We start from the raw sequence: 21,981 nt of genomic DNA, 5'->3' as shown, positions 1-21,981 counted from the left end.
CAAGACAGCTGGGAAAGGCTCCAGTTTGTTGCCTGATGCATCGCTTACTGGAGTTTTATCAGCCACCAGAAATCCATCCGGTTTGGGCTGCCTCTTTGGCCTTGGCTGAGCTCATCGTGGCCGACCAGAGCCACTATTGAATGTCCAAAAAGTTTGTTCTCCAGTTTGCCCTCAAAAGACCAGTGGGAGTCTCCTGACAGGGCCTGGCCTGGCCCAAAGCCGCTCGCTGCCTTGCTCGCGATTTCGCCAGGCGCTTTGATCCTCGGCCTGTGTTGGCCCGCCGCCGCTGCCGAGCCGTTGGATTGGCGAGCCCGCAAGTGTCGGCCAAAAGCCACCCGGGGTCGACGGGTGGGCTGTGGTGTTCTGGGGAGCTCCCTCCCTCCCTGCTGCTGTCTTTGTGGCCACGCTGCTCGCTTTTGAAAAGGCCGCCCGCGTGGGCTGGCACACGCCCGCGTCTAATCCCTTTGCCAAAGGACCTTCTCTCGCTTCCCGTCACTCATGGTCGCACCACGCCGCGCCCATTTTTAATTAAACACACAAAACAACGATCAACCTCACTTGAGTGACACTTGGCAGCCGCCCGACCTCGCTCAAGGACACAAATGCACGCGCACACACTGCTGTCCTGGAAGCAAATTTTTTTCTCTACTGGCCTAAAAATATCTGAATCACAGACTGATGTTAATTATATTTTGTCCATGAATAAGTATTAATTTAATACATATCATTTAAAATGCCGTGAATACGTATTAAATAATTCCAAATGGCCCTGCAGCATAAAATAAATGTCAGACTGTTGGTTCAACCAATCAGATTTTGAGTTGGCGACACCAAGGCCTTCTATCAGGCGTACGAAAACATCAGCATATTCACATGCTTTGATTATGTTGAGTTTTTTTGTGCTCTTATTATATTATTATGATTGTTACATATGTCATTGTGTTATTTGTTCTTTCTCTTATGCCGTATTTTGTGTTTATTGCAGTGACGTGACGTTTTCGCGTGTGGAAACTTTACGTTGATTTTTACCTTGTTTGCGGCAACGGAAAGTAGGAAGTGAATAGAATGAAGCGCGCCAAAAACGTAAGTGTATGAGGGTTTGCGACAACGAAAAGGTGAAGAAAAATACGGAAATCTTAAAATGACTGATAGACTGTCATTTTTGGGGGGGCACGACGAAAGCGCTGGATCCAAAAACTGTTGAACGGACATTCTCAGCCCTAAAACGAATTGAAATTTATGTTCGAAATACGACAGGGCAGGCTCGACTTTTAGCATTAGCTTCGATGGCGAAAGAAAAGGACCTCATGATGGAACTGAACAACAGAGTAGTTGAAATCTTCTCGAGGAAAGAAAGGAGGATGGATTTTGTGTACAAATAATTGGTGAGTAAAATGTTGCTATATTCTTAAATAATATTGTAATTGTATCATTTTTTTAATGCTTTTTTTAATGTGTGTCGCAGCTGTATCTGCAGTAGAAGTTTTATAGCGATAAAATAGTTATTTATGGTTGGATTGATTCAGGCAGAGCACTACACGTGCATATGGCTGGATACGCGCGTTTGCTTTGTATTGGGGGCGCGGACCACCAGGGGGCAGCAAAGGTCAAGTTAGTGTGCTCAGATTCATTTCCGCAGGTAGCGCTTGTTTTCCTTGTTCCTTGTTTTCCTGGGCCGCTCCAATTTCTAACCCAAATTGGGTTGTTTTTGAGCCGGGTGTTTTAAGAATGTATTAGCAGCCTGTGTCCAGCAGAGGGAGCAAGGCTCCACAAAATCGCTAACAGCGTGTGAGCGCGTGGCTGTAAAGTTGACACAGTGAACTGGTTCATGATTGTGAAAGGTGTCAAAGGTCACACGATGACAGCTCCCCCTGGAAGCTGATGATTCAGTTTTTTGTTGTCATGGTAACCACTTCCTTCCAAGTAGCGGGCCAGGATTTTTTTTTTTTTGGCGAACATTGGAGTGGTTGCCATCCAAGCACAAGTCACACAAACATTAAGCAGACTTGACAGTGGACCCAGACTGGACCCCTGCAGAACTATGCTGCTCTCAAGATGCATGGTTGCTAATGGCGACCTTTGCGTTGTGCCCCGCCACTGGCTGGCGACCAATCACGGTATCACACTTCCCCTTGCTCAAAGTCAGTGAGAGAGAGAGAGAGGGAGGGGGAGAGAGAGACAGACAGAGAGAGAGAGAGAGAGAGACAGAGAGAGAAAGGACAGCGCTAGAAAAAGAGTGTCTGCGTGCAGAGCCCCCTTCCCGCTCTCACCCGTCAGTGTAGCAAAGGCGCAGCGCACGGAGCAGAGCTCTTGCCTGCGCCTCCTCCTCCTCCTCTTCATCCTGGTGGCTCAGCTGCTTTTCTTCCTCCGCAGTCCGGAAGCTGCTTCTCCTTCTCGTCGTCCTCCTTCGTCATCTTGTTGCTCTTTTTTTTCCCCTCCCACTCGCTGCAGGCTCACTTTGGATTGCTTTCCTTTTTCTGCCCTCTTTTGCCCTTTTTTCCTCTCGGTCTTCTTTTTTGCGCACTGAGGACGCGTCGGCGGCTGGCGTCGGCGTGCGTGCGTGCGCGCGCGCGGGCGTGCACGCGGTCATGGCTCCCCGCATGCTGCTTGCGCTGCGAGCGTGCTTGCTGCTGTTTCAGGGAGCGACGCTGCACGCCGACTCCATCATTCACATCGGTAAGGCACCCGATAGCTCCCTTTTGTCTGTTTTTTTTTTTTTTAGGGGGGGGGGGCTTGCGATACGGTCCTGATGCTGCCTAGCGAGGTGGGGGGGAGGGTTGATGGAGGTGCAGACCGCCCCTTCGCTGGTGCGCGATGAGGAAGACAAGCTGTTGCTCATTCATTGACGGGACAGTCGGCTTCATTCAAAGCGTGCATGGCGACCTTTGTGGAATCCAAACATGGAAAGAGTGCGTCGTGTTGACGTTGGAGTGGGTGCAGACGTCAAACATAGGATGCAAAGCCCTGACCTGGCACCTTTAAATGTTAAACGGGCAGCTCGGAGCAATGCGGCTCCACGAAGCACGGCAACTGGCTTTGCCGACCTGAAATGTGCCGATCTGAAATGTGACGTGTGTCAAATATGAGGCGCAGGCAGATGGAAAGGACGTGAACCTGAAATCTGATGTCAACACGCGTCAAGTGGAAGACGTTGGGTACATCCGTGATGACGGAGGTCCAGTGGGCATCGTTAGATGTGCAAGCTCCTCGACATTTCAGGAACCTCAATACGTTCCAGCATGCGCCACGCTCGTGTCCAGGCAGCACGACATCAATCCATCAACAAAGTGCCACATTTTCCTTCTATCAAAAGTCACGTGATGCCTATGAGGTGCAGAGGTTTCTCGTTGTCATGAGAACCGCTGCCTTTTTGTTTTGGCAAGCAAACGTTGTGAGCTGATGACAATGATTGGAAACGCTCATCACCCGCCGTGGACGGGCTATCGCGTCGGGCAAAAGAGGAGCGGTCGTCCGCGCAACTTTTACTCGAGTAACTCAACTTTTTGACCGAGTCCTAATTGTCGTAACGTCACAGGGCACATGAGGACGAAGAACGAAGCGGTCCTTCCTCCATGTCTCTCTCTCTCTTTTGGCCGAGCGAGTGAGCGAAGTGAGACTTTGAGCGAGACGTGCGCCACATCTTAAGCCGCCCATGACAAAGAGGACAAACGGCCACTGTTGGCGCCTGGCGAGATGCTCGCGCTCACTTTGTCATCAAACGCACTTTGAAAAAGGGGCGGGGTTTGCACAGGAAGTGCCGCCGCGGGCGACGCGCGCCGATCTGGTTTACTGCGGCGAGTGAAGCTGGAAGGGAAGCCGGCGAAGGATCAAGCGCCCGCCACAAAGCGCCCACTTGTCAGTCACGTGATGCTGCTCTGCCAGTGATGACATCACACTTGGCCACTTTTAAAGCCGGTGCTAAAACACACACAACTAGTGAGGAGGAAAAAAAACAACAGTCAGGTGTCAAGCCAATGGGATCCAAGTCTTTGGACAAGATGGTGGCCGACGGGGATACGTGTGTGCGTGCGTGGGACGAGAAGGAAGACGTCTGTCAACGCAAGCAACGTGACGATGATGAGGATGGCGGCTCATTTCCCGCTGATGGATGCCCCGTGACGGTCCATCACCGGCACCGATGCGGCGGCGTCACCAAGTTGAGGAGACGCATTTGGGCCTCCGGCTCTTGTTGAGAAAACCTCGACACAAGAACAACAAAGCTCGACACAAGGACAAGACGATGCCGTCAAGATCTGACGAGGAAGCGCCAGAAGGCGCTCGTCAGCGACCGTCAGACGGCATTTGAAGCTTCGCTCGGCGCTCGTCTGACAAATAACTGCTGAGTGACCACAGCTGAGTCCAAAAGCTCTGCGGCTAGCGTAGCTCTGGTTCTGTTAGGAGACGGGAATGTGCGGTTCTGCTTATTGGGCCGTTGTGACGCTCTCTTGCCTTCTCTTCAGGTGCGATCTTTGAGGAGAACGCGGCCCGGGACGACGAGGTGTTCCAGCTGGCTGTGTCGGACCTCAGCCTGAGCGATGACGTGCTGCAGAGCGAGAAGATCACGCACTCCATCAAGCTCATCCAAGCCAACAACCCTTTCCAGGCCGTGCAAGAAGGTAAGCGGCCGAGTTGTGACGTCAGCTGGGCTTTCGCCCCGCTTTTAGCGATGCCTGCGGTTCTCTGGTTCTAGTTTTGCTTTCAGGAAATATCATTGGCTTTACTTTTACTTCTGGTTCTATTTGTGTACCGACCTTGCCCCCCCCCCCCCCCCCCCTCTCCCTAATAAGCCTCTTTGTTTGACCAAGTTGCTGGTTAATAGTCGGACTAACGAGGCCAATCGTCAGAGTGTTATTCATGTGCCACCGGGCCCAATTAGGTCCAATTAGTAGAAAAGTGAAATCTTTCTTTCCCTGTCAGTGCTTTTATGGTGTTGTCCAGCTTAGCACGTTCCCAGATTTCTCTTTTTCCTCCTTAATGAGCGTGCTCGCCCCTCCCCTTCCCAAACGCAATATTCTCGATATTTGGAGAGCAGGCGGTATTGGCACGCGTCAATGTAAACAAGGCTCGATATTGTCTTGTAGGAACGATGCAAAATGGATGACATCACCGTGCCAGCGTGCAGGGACAAAATGAATTGGCTGCAAAGTAGCACCTTGCAAACAGCCCGCGGCCGGAGCGACTCCGAGAACGTGGCCTGACCTGATTTTGACAGCCGCGAGCGCCACGAGCGCTGCGTGACTCCTCAACTTTGAGGTGGCGGAATCAAACGCGTCAATCTCGGAGGCAGGTCTGAAATTGTCGCTCGGTAAGACGCCGCGGCCCACTTTCCGCTCCCGCTTCGCTCGCGGCGGTCGTTTGCATCCACTCCCGGCCGGCCGCCTCTCGAGCTGAGAGGACTCGGGCACCTGACGAGTGGCGGCGCCACACAACTCCCTGAAGAAACGCAAAAAATGAAAGATGTGCGTGCCCGGCTAATAAGGACTTGTGTCGCTTTGATGCGCCATTGATGAATTATGAAGAAGCTTTGGCCGCCGCCTCGTGAGCATTCCGCAAAACGCCACCGCTGCTTCGTCACGCCATCGTCGTGCACAAAAGAAGCAAAACACGTGGCGGCGTGTTACATTCAGTGAGCGTTACCGTGGCAATTTGAAACGACGTACGGTACCCAAGACACCAGTCACAGTCTCGCCTGTACAAAGCAGAGGGAGCGTTTTGGTCCTGGAGGTGAAAGAAGAAAACTGGGTCCGACGTTCAGGCCCAGTACCCGCTCGGGACCGGCCAAACGTAACCGGAGCCAATCGGGCTCCGTTCCCGGCGCACATGCTGCCTCCCCTCCTCGGCTTGGCCCATCAAGGGCCTTGCCGAGCGGAAGCGACAAGCCCCGGCAAGTCATTATCGGAATGTCCGGAGCGATCCGTCAAAACGCGGCCGACGATTGCGCTGCGTGAATGCGGCCGGCAGGAAGGAAGTTAGGTGAGCAGAAGAAGAAGGCTCGCTCGGACAGACCGACGTGATGCGACATCACACATGTCCGAGCCGTCATACGGCTCAAAACACTCAAATTGTCTTTTTCCATTCAAATGAAAGAAAAAGACAAACAAGCCGCCAAAATGAAGGCTCGTGTGTCCGTGCTGTCCGAGCCATGCATCACTGTTTAGTCTGTTACCATGGTGATGTCGCCATGGAGATGAGGCGGAGGGAGGGAGCACTTTTTAAACATCATAATTTCTTAGCCCATAATTAAGAGTACAAATTGCACAGTCTCATGTCATGAATTGGTGTTAACAGCGTTTGCTTGTTGAAAAACAACCTCTGGTGAAAGGCTAATGCTAATTGCCGCTTCTGATGCATTAGCAAGCTAGCTGCTTTGCGCCTGAGGTTAGATGCTCTGTCATCTGCTAATCAAGCCCTCAAGGGTACAACTCAGGACAGTGTGTGTGTGTGTGTTTTCTGCTGACATCAGCAACATCTCTCAATGCTAATGGACAGCGTCATCACACTCTGCTGTGATTGGATAACAGATAGTGTGTGCGTGTGTGTACACGCGGACACACACACACACATAGTCTGCACCTACATCCTAAATGAGCTGCGGGTGTATGTCTAAAAAGATTGGTCGCAAGGAAAAGGAGACCAACCTCCAGATGGAAATGGCACCCATCCCGCCCGATTTAATTTGGCCTTAGATTGGTCGCCCGCAGACAAACAGAGTGTCCGGTCGTCAGACAAGTTCAAGTTGTGTTCAAGGAGTGGACCGGACGACACTCGATTGTTCTCGGCTGGCGTCTCCTCGCTCGTGTTTTTCCTCTTCTCGTTTGTGTTTTGGTAGGAGCTCCTCATGAAATATTCACAAGGCCCTCGGGCGCCCCGGCCCGGCCCGGCCCGTCTGCTGCGGCAGATCTCGCTCGTGCGCGCCGTCTCAACGTCGGCGACAAAAGCGCCGTGTTATCGCCGTGACGATCGGGCCCGCACGACGGGGATGGGGCGGGGAAGCGGTGCACGCCGACCCGGGCCGACCCCTCCATAAAAAGGGGAGGGGCTGGAGCGGATGACTGGCAGGTGGCTCAACTCTTGATGCACACGGAGGGGCAGCGGCGACGTGCCGCATACGCTCGCTTAGCACCGCTTTACGGGCGGACCCGTTTATCGACAAGCAGATGCCAAAAGCGTCTGGCCTTTCAATAATGCACGCGTCAGGCTTTTATTGTCTTTTGTGTCACTTGCAAGCAGACGGCGTGCGTCTCCATTCATTTTGCACGGGCGCCGTGCAGGCGGTGGCGGCCGTAATGAGGTCTTTTCCACCTCTGCGCCGGGCCCCTTTTGTTCATCGCCATTGTGAGCAGCACGACTAATGAGCTGAAGAGAGACGCATCGAGCGGACACGACACCTCTTTTGTTCTCGCAAGCAGCCACTCGTTTGGGTGGCTTTCATCCATTCTCGCAAACGTGATCCAAAGTTTCCCTTTGTTGTAACATCCAAGAAATGCCGGAGTGGTTGGCACGGAAGCCAAACGCACAGTGAATGAAGGATCGGTCGCACTTGATCGTGATTGATTGATACTCATTTGCAGGACCATCCAAAATAAGCAGAACAAGGAGTACGTTGAAGGATTCCCACCACGGTGCCTTGCTTTTTTTTTTTTTGGCACTTTGTTCTCTTTTATCTCGCAGCAACGCGATAAGAGAGAACACACAGGACATATTTAAGTTTATCTCGACACTAGCAAGGGGGGGGAGGGAAGCCTACAAAAATTGTGAAGGGGAGAAGAAAAACAGCGTAGGTTGAGTTGAATAATGAGCGTTTCTCAGACGATATGCGGCGAAGAGCCAACGTGGGGACAAGCGAGGGAAGAAATTGAATGCAAATGGCTTGAAGGTGAGACACCAAACCCCCCCATTAAAAGTGGCCAAAGGGGCCAAAGACAAAACAAAGAGTGCAATAAAATTAAATGCTAATGCTAGCCACCAAACGGCTGCCTAATGGCCCTTGCCTGGATAAATGCAAAAAAAAAAATTATTTTAAATGGACAGATATTGCGGCTTGCTTGTTGATGAAGAATGCAGTGCAATACTTGTCTTCATCACCTTCGTATTCTCCAACGACAACTCCTCGCCATGGAGCTCCTCACGCTAATTTTGGGAGTCAAATGAATGAGAAATTCAATCTTGATTTATTTAAAAGCAATCTCTCAAATGTGACAGCCGAAAGCTGTACTTTTTTCTAACATGACCTTGAATAATTCAATTTCAATCATTTATTGAAAGAAATCCCACCCAAGTTTGACACTGCGGCTTTTTCTCACCGCATTCTCGTGACGTGATCACGTGTGCGTGTTACCTTTCACGTGTTTACATGCTAGCCATTCACGCCGCCCACTTCAGTCGGGAACTGTTATCGGACGTTAGCGTTAAGCCGCCGACTCGGCTGCGCTGAAGGCGGCAAAATGGCGTCGCCCGGCGTCAAGCTTGGCGGGAAGCCGCCATCATCTTTGTCGCCGCCGTCGTCTCATCGGAGAAGCCTCGTCGCAACTCCTAATGGCCTTCGTAATCAATCGGCTGTCGTTTTACTCATTTGAAATCCAATTACCAACCGGTGCTTGTATTGATGATGGTGCGAGTGAGCGAGCGCCGTACCGGGAAGTTGAAAGAACGAATTTGTGTTGGCAGGGGCAATTTATTATTGCTCTTGTCTGCGTACAGAGATTGGAAAGCTCACTATCTCACTCAACCACAAAACACACACACACACATAGTGGCTAAGGTCAATTTGGGTGTCAGTGAATGCGGATAATCTAGAAACAAGGCAAGTGGCCAGGGGACCTTTCATCCACACGCATGCCCATACGTGTGTGTGTGTGTTATCAGCAGCAGCCTGCTGGCCTCGCCCCAGAGTCCTTTCAGCTTCTCTACTTTCATATTTTGCCCTCATGACAAAATAAAAGCAGAGAAAGATCAAGCGCTCTTCCACCGACATGAACATGCGTGCGTGTGTGTGCGTGACAGCGGCTCGGAGGCTCCGGCAACTTTGAATCTCTTTTCTTGAGGCAGCCAAACGCCAAACGGATCATTTCACGTTCGCCGTTAGTTTCGCATTTTGATATGGCAACCAATGACGAAAGGAAGCGCCGCGGGCTAAGCGGCAGGCAGGCCCGAAATGTCTCTTTGAATACGACGTCTATTGTGTCCAAACATATGCGAATATTTTTAAACATTTTGCTCGATTGCAAACCTGAAAAAAAAAAAAGTCTATTTGAAGTGTGCTAAATGAAAGAGGCTTGGAATGATACGAGGACCAAAGAGGCCCGAAATACTCCACAAGCTCTTGAAGATGTTGACAAGTGGCGGGTAAAAATAGAAGCGGGGCGGCGAGCCTTGGCAAACTTATTAATTTTTTTTGTGTGCTGGCCCTTTGGAGTGCATGAAAGTGAAGCCGCACGGCCTTTTTCCTGGCCGTGGCGTGGCGTGCTGCGTCCCCACGCGGGTCGCACTTCATCAATAAGTCAACAAAAGCACCAAAGGCCAAATGACAAAGAAGGAAAAGCCTGAAAGTCAGTGGAAGGCCAAAGTCAACGGTAGTCGCGCTTCTCATCACGCCCGACTTTGATCAAGTTTTTCTTTAAAATTGTGTGATTTTTTTTTTTTTTTTCCCAACGAGAGCCAGAAGAATCACGACAGGCAGTTGAGGGAGGGTCACACCATCTCCCGTCGCCATCAAAGCGGACGTCAGTCAGCGCCGGTTAAATTTAGCGCGCGTGCACACACGCACACTTACTTATTTAGCATTTCATACCACTCGAAACCTTACTTTTTAATTTGGATGCACCCTGATGGTGGTTTTTTTTCCCCCCAAAAAAATTATTTCAAACCGCCTTTTTAAATTGCTTTTTCTGGCTAGGATAGCGCCTAGCGTCTGCTAAAAGAGCTGCAGGCTCCAAGTTTGCTGAAAAGCGGCGTTTTGCGAGCTCCGGAAAAAGGCCGGCTCATAAAAGTGCAGCCGTCAGCGATTAGCCCAAGCGGCTAAATGGCATTTGAAAAAGGGGACGCCGCGCACGCAACGCAGAGCGCCGCTTTTAACAAACAAGCGTCGCGTGCAAACATGTCACCTCCGCTTTCGCTCACGGAAACCAGGCGGCACTTTGTCGTGTGCTCCCCAGGAAACACAAACCGCCGTCACGCCGCCGGTCAGACCTCCTGGACCGCCCAACTTACCATTTTGTTAGCGGGCGAGACTTTGACTTTCCATTTGCTATTGTAATCTCTCCCGTGCGCTGCAGCAGCAACAGCGGCAGCAGCAGCCATAAAAAGAAGACATGAATACATAAAGAGCCAAGAGGCCGTCGCTGTGCGTGTGTGTATGTGTGTGTGTGTGTGTGCCTTCGTTCTCCTTGTGTGGCTCCTTTGTCGCATGCAAAAAAGCCAAAAGAGCGAGACAATTTGATGTTTGACATTTGAAGAGCACCATTTCAGTGGCCGCAGCTCGCAAATTATCAAAAGGCCGCTCAGTCAGATAGCTAGCGCATTGTTTTGCTGCAGTCCTTTGAGTGCCCTCCGTCTGTCTGTGTGTGTGTGTGTGTGTGTGTGTGTGTGTGTGTGTGTGTGTGGTGCAGTATGCAGATATGCCCCCCTGTTGTGTACAAATGGTCTACAACTCTTTGCTTCATCTATGGCTGCTCTCCACGCCTGTGCGTGAGTTGTCACGAGGTGGTGATTGACAGCTGTGAGCTTCAACCAAACTTGAGACTCATCACCTCGTTCAAGATCTTTTTTTTTTAGTGTGCGTTTGCGTGCGCCATCTCCGCCATTTCAGTTCTCATCGGCTCGAGCGGCATCTTTATGGAGCGACGGGCCGGCTGACCTCCATCCGTCTGGCCGGGAAAAGACCTTTTGGCCCGGCGTGTCCATCCGTGCAAGGGCCGAGCGAGACGTTACACAACCGAGCGAGCGTCTGCGTGCTATTTTTACATTTCTTGTGTTCCAATAGATGTTTGGAGAAAATGTGGGGATCAACTTTTAGTTCATGGTTGTGCACCTTTGTTTTGTTTTTTGTGTAGCCTGCGAGCTGATGAATCAAGGCATCCTGGCGTTGGTGACGTCCACGGGCTGCGCCTCGGCCAGCGCGCTGCAGTCGCTGACGGACGCCATGCACATCCCGCACGTGTACGTGCAGAGGAACGGCGGCGGCTCGCCCAGGACCTCGTGCCAGCTCAACCCCAGTCCGGGAGGGCGCGGATACACCTTGGCGGCCCGTCCGCCCGTGCGTCTCAATGACATCATGCTGACGCTGGTGGAGGAGCTGCGCTGGCAGAAATTCATCGTCTTCTACGACATCGAGTACGGTACGTGACGGGCGCCGCGGATCTCCCAGCGGGCCTGAGCGTGACGGCCGACGCAGTTGAGAGGAAATCTCACGCATGAACGTTCTGCCTTGCACTTTGGGAAAAACGCCTTTCGCCAGCTGCCGGTTGCATCACCCTGGGGACGGCGCCGAGGCGCTCATGCGAAGGGCGCTCGCTCGCCCTCCGCCGCCAGCGTGTCAGATGCTTGTGGCCTCCCTCGTGCACTCTTGAGTTGGAGCGTCCGCGCTCCTTCGTGTTAGTTGGGAGTGAAATGGACTTGGCGACTGGACCAGCAGACTTCACCCGCTGTGTACGTGTCTTGATTTTCTTTCGAAGCAGCCTTTTCGTGGATTTTGCCGTGGCTTTTTCAAGCGCACTCGAAATAAGAGCGAGGCTCCCTCGTGCACGGAGCTGGTCGAGCCACGCGCCACGCTACATCTTCATAAATGTATTCAGCACATTAGCCTGACGTAGCGTCACGCTAACGCGCCAAGACGGCCGCGCCCGTCCATCGGGATGAGCGGAGATGGATGAAAGTCTCGCTTTGGCCTCGCCGGGCTCTCGCTCGCTCGCTCGCCTGGCTCTCGCTCGCTCGCCTTTCATGTCTCGCGACGCTCAAGGTGAAGAGCGCGAGGAGACGGGAAGTCAATTAGCGGCACGCTGGCCTTAATTGAAGCCCACCAGCCAATTAAATCACCGTGAGGAGAAGATGACGAGAGCATCCACTCGAAAGAAGCGACCCTCTGTTTATTACCTCCCTCCAGTAGAGCCCGGCGCCAATATGCTTTCCAGCACTGACCTTTACGCGTTAGCGGCCCTCGCAAACAACCCTGCCGCTAAAGTTCACGCATGCAGATAATTCTTGCTTAATTATCTTTGGGACCAAGGAGACAGACAATTGGCCTGCGTGCAAACGTCCAAATGTCAAATCAGCGATTTGAATGAGGGAACTGGCAGGTCGCCATTTTGCATCATGATGTTGATCTCCAACCTGCGATGTCATAGCGACGGCGACATCACAGCAGATGAAAGTGGAACGCCCGCAGTGGGTTGTCGGCGTCAGCTTGCAGGCCGGGCGCCTCGGCGGGCAGCTTGACTGACGGCTGACAGGTGTCTTATCGGCTCACTTGTACCCCGCTCGGCAGAAAGGCCGAACCCATCGACGTCGACAAGCCGTTGAGGTCGGTGGCATCAAATCTCCTCTGACGTCCTTCCTCGCCAGATGGAAGACAATTAGCGTGACCCGAACGCAGCGCTGCTACTTGCTAGACAGATGACTGACAATCTATTGGTGTACCTAATGTTGCGACTACCATGACAAAATTTGAAAATCTGATTTTAGCAGGCATTGAAGGTCACGCAACAAGCGCTGTGCATTTGCCCGGCGGCCCGTTTGATTTACGTCGAGACGAGATGGAGGACGGTCGCGACACGACGTCAATCCCGTGCTCATTTTCGTGGCGTACGACGACTAGATTGGACCGGACGCTCGCGCGGGTCTCGACGGACGGAAAATACACGAATGATGGATAGATTCCGATCTCTTTGTCAATGATGCAGAAAAAAAAAGTCTGCGTCTTCCGTTACAGACATGCGAGGCCTTCAGGGTTTCCTGGACCGGGCGTGTCGAGAAGGTCTGGACGTGTCTCTGCAGCGGGTGGACAAGAACATCAGTCAGGCCTTCAGCGACCTGTTCACTTCCATGAGGACGGAGGAGCTCAACCGATACCGCGACACGCTGCGCCGCGCCATCCTGCTGCTCAGCCCGCGCGCCGCGCACGCCTTCGTGCAGCAGGTGGGCAAAAAAAATTTGCGCTAACACAAATTTCAGAAAGCCGTATGTGTCCACTTTCGAAGCTTTAGTCTGTCTGCAGCCTTATTGTTTGGGAGAGTCAATCAGACACTCAGGCACCATCATGGCACCACGCGCACACACACATTGACACAAACACAGGCACAATGTTCGACGCATATTCGTAGGAGCAGGATAAAAGACGCCTCAGGGTGGTGACAAGACACACACACACACAGTGTTGCATACAAATGGTCAGGAAGCTGGATGGCAGGTCTCCTAGCAACAGACTGCTAGAGGCGCTTGTAAGATCAGCGTAAAAATGACACCTCATCACTCAGTCAGTCAGTCAGTCAGTGTGTCTGTGGGCACGTGCGTATCAAAGTGCATTTGTGTGCGTTCACGCGAATGTCATGACTCAGCACTTTTAGTGTAGTTGTGTGCGAGTGCTTGTGCGTGTGTGTTCATATTGTAAACGTAGTCATGACTCAGGTTCTATTAATTTGTAGTCTTATCAGTGATTGGCTGGTGCGTGTTGCATCCATTTCCATGGTAACAACGCACACACGCGTACATCGATTTCCGAAGCCTCGGGTGGTGTTAAATGTGCCAGAGCATTGTGTCATTTGCATCCACTCACAGGTGTTTGTATTTGCATCGCCATGGCGACCCCGATGGCTTCCCCTCCATCTGAATGCAAATGGGCCTTTTTGCACACCGACCTGCTGCTTAGCAGGTCGAGAGCAGACAAACCGCAGCGACGAATCGATCGATTTGACCGAGTGTCGGGTGTCGTGACTTTTGCCGGCCGTGTGAGGCTTGTTTGCGTTTGGTGGGTAACAAATGTTCTGCTTGTGTCATGCGCGCAGGCGGTGGAAACCAATCTGGCCTCCAAGGACAGCCACTGGGTGTTTGTCAACGAGGTAAGTTCTTTAATGAAATCATCAACGCCGTGGGGGGGGGGGGGGGGTCACGTGGGGATTTTTCTCGCCGTCTGCTCTGCTTTGATATTGCAAGCATCAATGTTTGCAGTCAATTAACAGTGTCAATGAGCGTGTTAGCGTGCACGCGTGTTTTGCCACACACTGCGGGCAGAATCCCCCCTTTTGCAACAACAGCTTCAAAGTGACGCTTTAACTAATCACACGGAGCGTTTGCTAATGAACATGAAGCGTGAACGCTCCCCCCCGAGACGCTTCAGAGGCATCTCCTCGCGAAAATTCTTGGAAAATGAAATAAAACCTGGATGACTGATAGCAAAAGGGGGGCAAAACGCTGAGCATTCTGAGTGTAACACGCTAATGCTGGAACTTTAAAAGTAGCAACGATGACCATGCTAAGCTAAAGAGATGAAGCCTTAGAACAGAGCCTTGAGGAACGCCTTTGGGTCGAGTCGTCCAATTTTGCTCAACGTCTGATTGATGACTGCAGTCTTTGTGTGCTGAGTTCACAATTGAAAGGATCCCAAAGTGTAACGTCGCTTCCAAAGCAAGTCTTCTTTTAGGAGACCCCTAACCACCTCCGAGTGACCAGCGTGAGGCTTTGAAGTGCTAATGAGATAATTAGCGGACAAAAGGTGATTCACCAGGCTCCTGAGCCGCCCGCGTCCACTCGCTCATTCGTCTTCCTCCGCTCGCCTTTTAACCGCCAACGCCTGCAGGGGAGAACAATCGCTAACTCGAAGGGGAGCGGGATTAAGAGGTGAATGTCTCTTTCATCAACAATTAGCTGCACAATAGTGGTATAAACTGGAAAAACAACATGTCCGCCATATTTCAAGAACCGACTCTGACGTGCCCCCAAAAATTCTTGCAGTGATTTTGTTGCGTGTTGATAGCCACAGCGCATCAACACATCAAAGCATCAACACGTTGCGCTCGAGTGCATTCGGCCCAAAACTGCCCGCCTTTTATTTTCCTAGAGATGAGCCAAACACATTAGCTTCCATTTGCTGAAGCCAAATGGATGCTAATGCACCCATTTGCTTTTTTTCTTTTTTTTTTTTCACGCTGCGTGAAACGCATAGTGTATTTGTGCACGCGCACGTCAAGCTACATGCTAGCCTGCCGCGAGCTAAACATTGGTGCACGTCACATCTGGCTTGTCTTCATTATTTGAGGCCTCCTCGAGTCTTTTACTCTTCAGGAACCACTCAGATCCATTTACGAGCGCCGTGTGTGCTCAAAGGGACCTAACTCATGGATTTTTTTCCACGTGGAAATCTTTTATTGAGCTTTCAGTGATGCGGCTGAGGTTTGCTAGAAGATGATAAAAAAAAAAAATCCATATTTGTATTCCGGTGGCTGTGATTAGGTCCAGCCTCGGGCTCACGTCACGCGACTTGCGTACGCTTTGCAAGGCATTTGACTAAACATCTCCCGGCCGCCGCAGGAAATCAGCGACGCAGAGGTCCTGGATCTTACCGACGGCGCGCCGGGGCGCATGACGGTCGTCCGGCAGATTTTCCCGCTGTGGAAAGACGGCGGCGCTCGATGCGTCAGACACAAGCATCGCATCTCCTCGCTGCTGTGCGACCCTCGGGAAGGCTACCTGCACAACCTGGAGGTAACGGCTAAGTTGGCTTTTGTCTGTAAATGTAGCTGGATCCTCTTTAGCCTCCATGCAGAGCACAGGATGTGGCCCTCAAAGGCACCTTCCTTCCTTTGGTGTCCCGCCAGGTCTCCAACCTGTACCTGTACGACAGCGTGCTGATGCTGGCCAACGCTTTCTACAGGAAGCTGGAGGATAGGAAGTGGCACAGCATGGCCAGCCTCAACTGTATCAGGAAATCCACCAAGCCCTGGAACGGAGGCTGGTCCATGCTGGAGACCATCCGGAAGGTCGGTGACGGACGTGCTCCGAGCGTTTCTTGTGCGTCGAACGTTAAGCGCTACAGTTGAACTTGTGCTGCGTCGCCAGGGCAACATCACGGGGCTGACGGGCACCATGGACTTCAAGGACGCCGGGGCCAACGCGCACGTCCACTTTGAGATCCTAGGCTCCAGTTTCGGCGAGACCTTCAGCAAGGACATCAAGCGGGTGAGCCGACCCGGCGCTAAAATGTTACCCACGTTGGAAGTGGAAGTGCTCAAAAGTCACAGCACCACCAAGTGGTGGTTGCGGTGCGTTCTCACGCACACTTATGCATTGGTATGAATGTGCACATGCATTTTCATTGCTGCTTGCTTTCATTAAACACGAAGATGTAATTGACACCCTGTCTCATACGAATGCTAAACCATTTCAGGGATTTTGCATCTTGTGGGGTCCTCGTGTCAGCACGCACGCACACGCAAGGTTGCTGCAGTAATGAAGATTTAATCATTTGGCCTCTCACTCTGAGTTATGAGTCCCCTATGTACTTTGTAATGGCCGCGGTCTTCATGCATACACGCACACACGCGCACTTAATCGACCACTCACGAAAACACACACATGCACCAAGACGGATTGTCGTTATTAGCATGCCGCTGCTCGGTCCATGTGGCTTCATTAATATGCATGCGCATTAAAACGTTCACGCTCATTAATATGCATGCTGATTAAGACGTCAGCCTGTGGTCAGATGGCTTGATTAAATCCAGCAGCTCGCCACTCATTTGTTGTGCTCCTTTTGACTCGTACCAGATGAAGCACGTCCTAATCAATCATGCCGATCGGATTGAGAAAGTTTGGACCTTGAACCTTCTGAGCGGCAACAATGTGGCTGTGAGGAGCTAGCTGCATGTCTGCTTTTTGGCCCGGCTCGGGCGGGCGTAGCTTTGGCGCTGCCGTCTCATCTCGTCTCGGCTAGCGTGTTTTGGCTAATTAGCGCCGGTCGCTTTGCGCTCATCTTAACGCCGGGCGGCGCGGTCATTAAGGAACAATAACAGCCGCGCGGGCGCCGACTGCATTAGCTAACGAGGCTAATTAGCTCCCTTCGCATCACGTTGCCGTCGACAGCGGCGCGGGCCCTGCTAATTAGCCGCGGTGGCTAATGCGCACTTTGTTATCTTTTCTTGCCAATGATCACAATGGAGACAAAGAGCACCGAAAGGCTAATGGTGCCCACGTCGCTGGCACAAACTTTGAAACGCCGTCAATTGAATAATAGTAGGGATTTGCCATCTTGTCGCCGTGGCAACGGCCGTGCGTTTGAATCCTGGCCGCTGCTGACCTCCTGTCTTGTTTTTCTTCTGGGCAGTTGGCCACGTGGGACCCAGTGCGCGGCCTGAACGGTAGTTTGAAGGAGAGCCGCATCGAGAGCGGCATGCAGGGAGTCACCGTCAAAGTGGTCACTCTGCTGGTATGCATTTCGTTTTATCCCATGCGCTCGTCAAACACAACCACAAAGACAAGCAAAAATTCACACCTCATCCCAATAGTCGTGGTAAATGTTGACCCGAGCGACCGTTTTGGCAGGAGGACCCGTTTGTGATGGTCGCGGAGAACATCCTGGGCCAGCCCAAACGCTACAAAGGCTTCTCCATTGACGTGCTGGACGCTTTGGCCAAGAACCTGGGCTTCAAGTATGAGATCTACCAGGTGAGCGCCCGCCCCCCTCGCTGACTCTGCACTTTCTTAAATGTTGACGGCGGTCCCGCAGGTGTCGGACAGCAAATACGGGTCTCAGCTTTCCAACGGCTCCTGGAACGGGATGATCGGCGACCTGATCAACAAGGTGAAGCCCTCGATGCCGCCGATGGCGTCCGGCCGTCTTTTGGCGTGGGCAAATAAGAGAGCGTAAACACTGTGTTGGCGCAGAGAGCCGACCTGGCCGTGTCGGCCATCACCATCACGCCGGAGCGCGAGAACGTGGTGGACTTCAGCAAGCGCTACCTGGACTACAGCGTGGGCATCCTGCTGAGGAAGCCCGAAGAGAAGATCAACATCTTCTCGCTCTTTGTGCCTTTCGACTTGGCCGTGTGGGCCTGCATCGCCGCCGCCGTCCCGCTGGTGGGCGTCCTCATCTTCCTGCTCAACCGACTGCAGGCGCTGCGCTCGTCGGCCGCCCGCAACGCGCCGCCGGGCCAGCCTGCCGAGGGTTCTATCGCCGGATCCTTGCACGGCGCCGTCTGGATCGTCTATGGGGCTTTTGTGCAGCAAGGTCAGTCAACCGCTGTAACCAAATCCGTCATTAGTGGGGGCGGAGCCATAAAGATGAGCCATAATGCAAAGCCAAACACCCAGTGCCCCCCCTCTCCCCTCACTGAGTTTGGCCCGCCCGTGTTTGCAGGCGGCGACGGCGCAGTAGGTTCGATGGCGCTGAGGATCGTCATGGGCAGCTGGTGGCTCTTCACGCTCATCGTGTGCTCGTCGTACACGGCTAACTTGGCGGCGTACTTGACCGTGTCCCGCATGGACCACGCCATACGGTAAGCGGCCTCCTTGGCCTTCTTGGAACGACAACGAAAACACGCTGCTGAACATGCACAAATCCACAGCAGGAGCTCCTAAATGGAACGGAAAAAAACAGCCTCCGGCGTAAGATGATTCATATGAAATTGAGCAGACGCAAAAAAGTGAAGAGGAATTTTTGGCTTGACGCAGCAATTGTAGCTGGCGTGCCGCTCGGACACGGGAGACCTTTGCTTACTGAGTCTGACCTCCCGGCCGCCTGTCGCCTTGCATCATAATTATTTGTCCACCGGGTGGACTGACGTTGATTAAGGTGTGCCGCGGTTGACCCATTGCAGGTCCTTCCAGGACCTGTCGCGGCAGATGGAGGTGGACTACGGCACGGTGAGGGACTCGGCCGTGTACGACTACTTGCGCAACAAAGGCACCAATCCGCTGGAGCAGGACGGCTCCTACGCCGAGCTGTGGAGGACCGTCAGCAAGAACGGCGGCCTGGACTTCTCCGTGTCCAGCCCCTCGGAGGGCATCCGCAAGGTGGGCGTCGCCGCCGATGGCGCTCCCCTGAGAGATTGTAAGCGCGTGTGTCGTCGCAGGCCAAGAAGAGCGCATACGCCTTCCTGTGGGACATGGCGGCGTTGGAGTACGCGGCGCTGACGGACGACGACTGCGCCGTCACCGTGTCGGGCAGCGGCGTCGGCAGTAAAGGCTACGGCATCGCCTTGCAGCACGGCAGTCCCTACAGGGACCTCTTCTCACAAAAGTAAGCCATCAGGTGCCAGAATGTCAACTCATCTTAAGTGTTGTTTTTTGGGATGCCGTTGTTCCGTGTGTTGCCGTGACGACCTCAAAGCTGCTCACCGCTGAGCTCAGACTTCTTTCTCACATCTGAGGAAAAAGCCGCGGGGCGAAGAATGCGCCGTGTGAAAACAAGTCCGCCAAGCTGCCAAAAAACAAGTCGACGTGTTGGTCACGCTCGACTTTACGGGACAATTCATGCGAGCGCTCTCTCAGAGCTTTCTTCTTTGACAGGATCCTGGAGCTGCAGGAGAAGGGCGACCTGGATGTCCTGAAGCAAAAATGGTGGCCCCGCGCCGGGCGCTGCGACCTGAGCGGCCACGCCAGCGCGCACCCGGACGGCCGCTCGCTCAAGCTGCACAGCTTCGCCGGCGTCTTCTGCATCCTGGCCGCCGGGCTGCTGCTGGCCTGCCTGGTGGCCGGCCTGGAGGCCTGGTGGGGCGGCCACGGCTGCCGCCGACGCCGCCACGCGCCCAAAGAGGTGAGCCCGCCGTGCTTCGCTCCAAGGATCCCGCCCGAGCCCCGTGTGCGTCCTTTTTAATTTGCCGCCATTTTGCATGTTTTCACGGCATCATTTCACGGCACCCCTCTTCCCGCCCGAGGCCTGGCACGTCTTTACAAGCCGCCGACGCGCCGCTCGCTCGCTCGCTCGCCTCCTCCGTGGCTTTATCCTTCCTTTTTTATTCGCCTCGGTCGGCAGTGAAACACGCTGAGTGTCTGGCAATGTCCGACACGTCTTCATAAAAGCCTTCCTAAGATCCCTTTTATCGTCTTTGCAAACTCCCGCGCTCATCCTAAGATCCTCGTAATGTCGTCATAAAAATCGGACTTGAAGTTTCTTTGTGCGACGTCGCTGGATGATTCGGACACAAGTAGCGCTCTGCCGCCACGCTGTCGCATCGACAGGCAATTTTAGAATCTAGTTTCGGGAAGGAGCTCAGCATCGTCTTATCTTTTTGTCGGGGACCTTCTCAGGTGGCGGCGGGTCCCTCAAGTGGAGTGCGAGCAGCCAAACGTTGTCTCCCGCTGTGTTTGACGCTGGCTGTGTGCTGTCGTGCAGGTCGCTAAGGATTACGGGCTGGCTTTGGTTTCGGGTCCGTTGACTTATAGTGACTTTTCTCCGTCCGAGGGGAGGAGGGACGTTTGGCCAGACGAGGGGAGAGGCTGGCAGCCAGCGCTTTCCGTTGGCACAGGTCAGAATAGAGCCCGCCTTCATTCGACTCGTACTTCGGTGGCCGCGTTTGATTTCAGGCGCTCGGGGGAGGGGGCGGCGAGGGCGGCGGCCATTGCACGCGTGCAAGCCGCAAAAGCTCAGGCTCTGTGTCCCTCTCCGTAGGACAAGGAGGTGAACCTGGAACAGGTGCATCGGCGTATGAACAGTCTTTTGGACGAGGACTTGGTCCACAAACAGATTCCCGGCCCCTCTATCGAGATCTCTGCGCTGGACATGGGCAGCGTGGCGCCCGGCCAGGCGGGCCTGCTGCCTCCGGGCCTCTCTGTGACCACCTTCCTACCCAGGGAGGGGCCGCCGCCTCCGCTGCCCGTGAACCACCCTCACCTTGGGGGGACCCTGGGCCGGACGCCGCACCAGCTGCCTGGCCAGCACCCTGGCAGCGGCGCGCTGGCGCCCCAGCTGGTGGCCAGCATGCAGTGCAAGCACAGGGCGCCCAACGGGGGGCTCTTCCGCCAGAGCCCTGGCAAGGTGGCACTCTACCAGGCCGGACCCCTCACCGCAGCCATTGACGCCACCCACAGCACCTCCATTTAGGCCGACCAGGTGTTTTTCTACCCGCCGCTCGCCACTTGACTTTTCTGCCGCTGTAAATTGATGTATATAACAACAAGTGGACCCCAAATGTATTTTGAATATGCTCCACTTTTCAACTCTCATTCTACAAAATATATTGTGTATATAAGGCGTGCATATACGGATCTCAATATAGCCACCGGAAGTTTTCTAAAGTTAGTCCAACACGTGAGAAAGGCTAAATTTACGGCGATTGTTTTCTCGGTGTCCCAAAAAAAAAAAAAAAACGCAAGCGCTTTCCATTCGCCGCTCCGCATTTGTTTTCGAACGTCACCGTCGCCATGACAACAGACAGATTTAATCCCAATCGTTATCTTTAATCAAAGTTCATCTTGTTTCATTTCCTCCCCCTAATCAAAAAGTCAAACTTCATTAGATGCTAATGTTGGCACGGTCAGCGTTATTTGATCTCAGGCGATGATGCTCGGCTCTGGTTGCCGTGACGACGCTACTCCAAACACCAACCTTTTTGGGTCTGAATGGAGTGAAACTGACGAGAGTCGACCGTCTGGCCGCCGTTCCCGCTTCTCGCCTCCTCCATCATGAGTCGAAGCTTCCTTTCTTCACTGCCGCGCGCTGGAAAAGTTTAGCTTAGCATGCTAAATGTTTGCGATCTTTCTCACTTATCACAGGCGGGCAAAAGTTGAATGGCGACAGCTGGACTATTCTTTGAGGTGTGGCCTTGTCAAAATGTTTTTTTGTCCACTTTGTGGTGCGCCCATTCACAAATGTTAACACACCTAAATTTTCCAGCCGAAGCCGTTTGGTTCCGTGCGTTCAACTTTTGCTTAACGTCGGCTGGCTGGCTGGTTATCGGGAGGCCCCCGCCCGCTTGTCTTTTGTGCTCCAACGGAGGACTTTAATTTATGGCCACGCCGCTCGGTGGACTTTCTTATCTTTAATAAAGAAGTATG

General features: G+C 53.1%; 1 protein-coding gene across 4 annotated transcripts; it reads left to right on the top strand.

Moving 5' to 3' along the window:
- The first annotated feature begins 1,035 nt into the window (after positions 1 to 1,035).
- On the top strand, positions 1,036 to 21,981 carry LOC147039433 (glutamate receptor ionotropic, delta-1-like). Of its 4 annotated transcripts, XM_085904489.1 has the most exons (18): positions 1,036 to 1,385; positions 4,461 to 4,616; positions 11,052 to 11,336; positions 12,926 to 13,131; positions 13,998 to 14,051; positions 15,520 to 15,693; positions 15,807 to 15,968; positions 16,048 to 16,167; positions 17,312 to 17,413; positions 17,530 to 17,652; positions 17,714 to 17,788; positions 17,872 to 18,214; positions 18,344 to 18,482; positions 18,804 to 18,999; positions 19,059 to 19,225; positions 19,495 to 19,741; positions 20,321 to 20,453; positions 20,597 to 21,981. In XM_085904489.1, exons 3-18 carry the CDS (start codon positions 11,063 to 11,065, stop codon positions 21,001 to 21,003), a joined length of 2,922 nt encoding a protein of 973 aa, XP_085760615.1. In that variant the 5' UTR covers positions 1,036 to 1,385; positions 4,461 to 4,616; positions 11,052 to 11,062; the 3' UTR covers positions 21,004 to 21,981. The 4 variants fall into 4 exon arrangements, with proteins under 4 accessions (XP_085760615.1, XP_085760616.1, XP_085760617.1 ...); XM_085904490.1 differs by lacking the exon at positions 20,321 to 20,453; XM_085904491.1 differs by lacking the exons at positions 1,036 to 1,385; positions 4,461 to 4,616; positions 11,052 to 11,336 and adding an exon at positions 12,141 to 12,517.

This window comes from Syngnathus leptorhynchus, chromosome 22 (genome assembly GCF_054491065.1).
Source record: "Syngnathus leptorhynchus isolate UIUO chromosome 22, UIUO_Slep, whole genome shotgun sequence".
Classification (NCBI taxonomy): Eukaryota; Metazoa; Chordata; class Actinopteri; order Syngnathiformes; family Syngnathidae; genus Syngnathus; species Syngnathus leptorhynchus.
The sequence above is the reverse complement of the archived record's forward strand: the minus strand, read 5'-3'. Positions and strand labels throughout refer to the sequence as shown.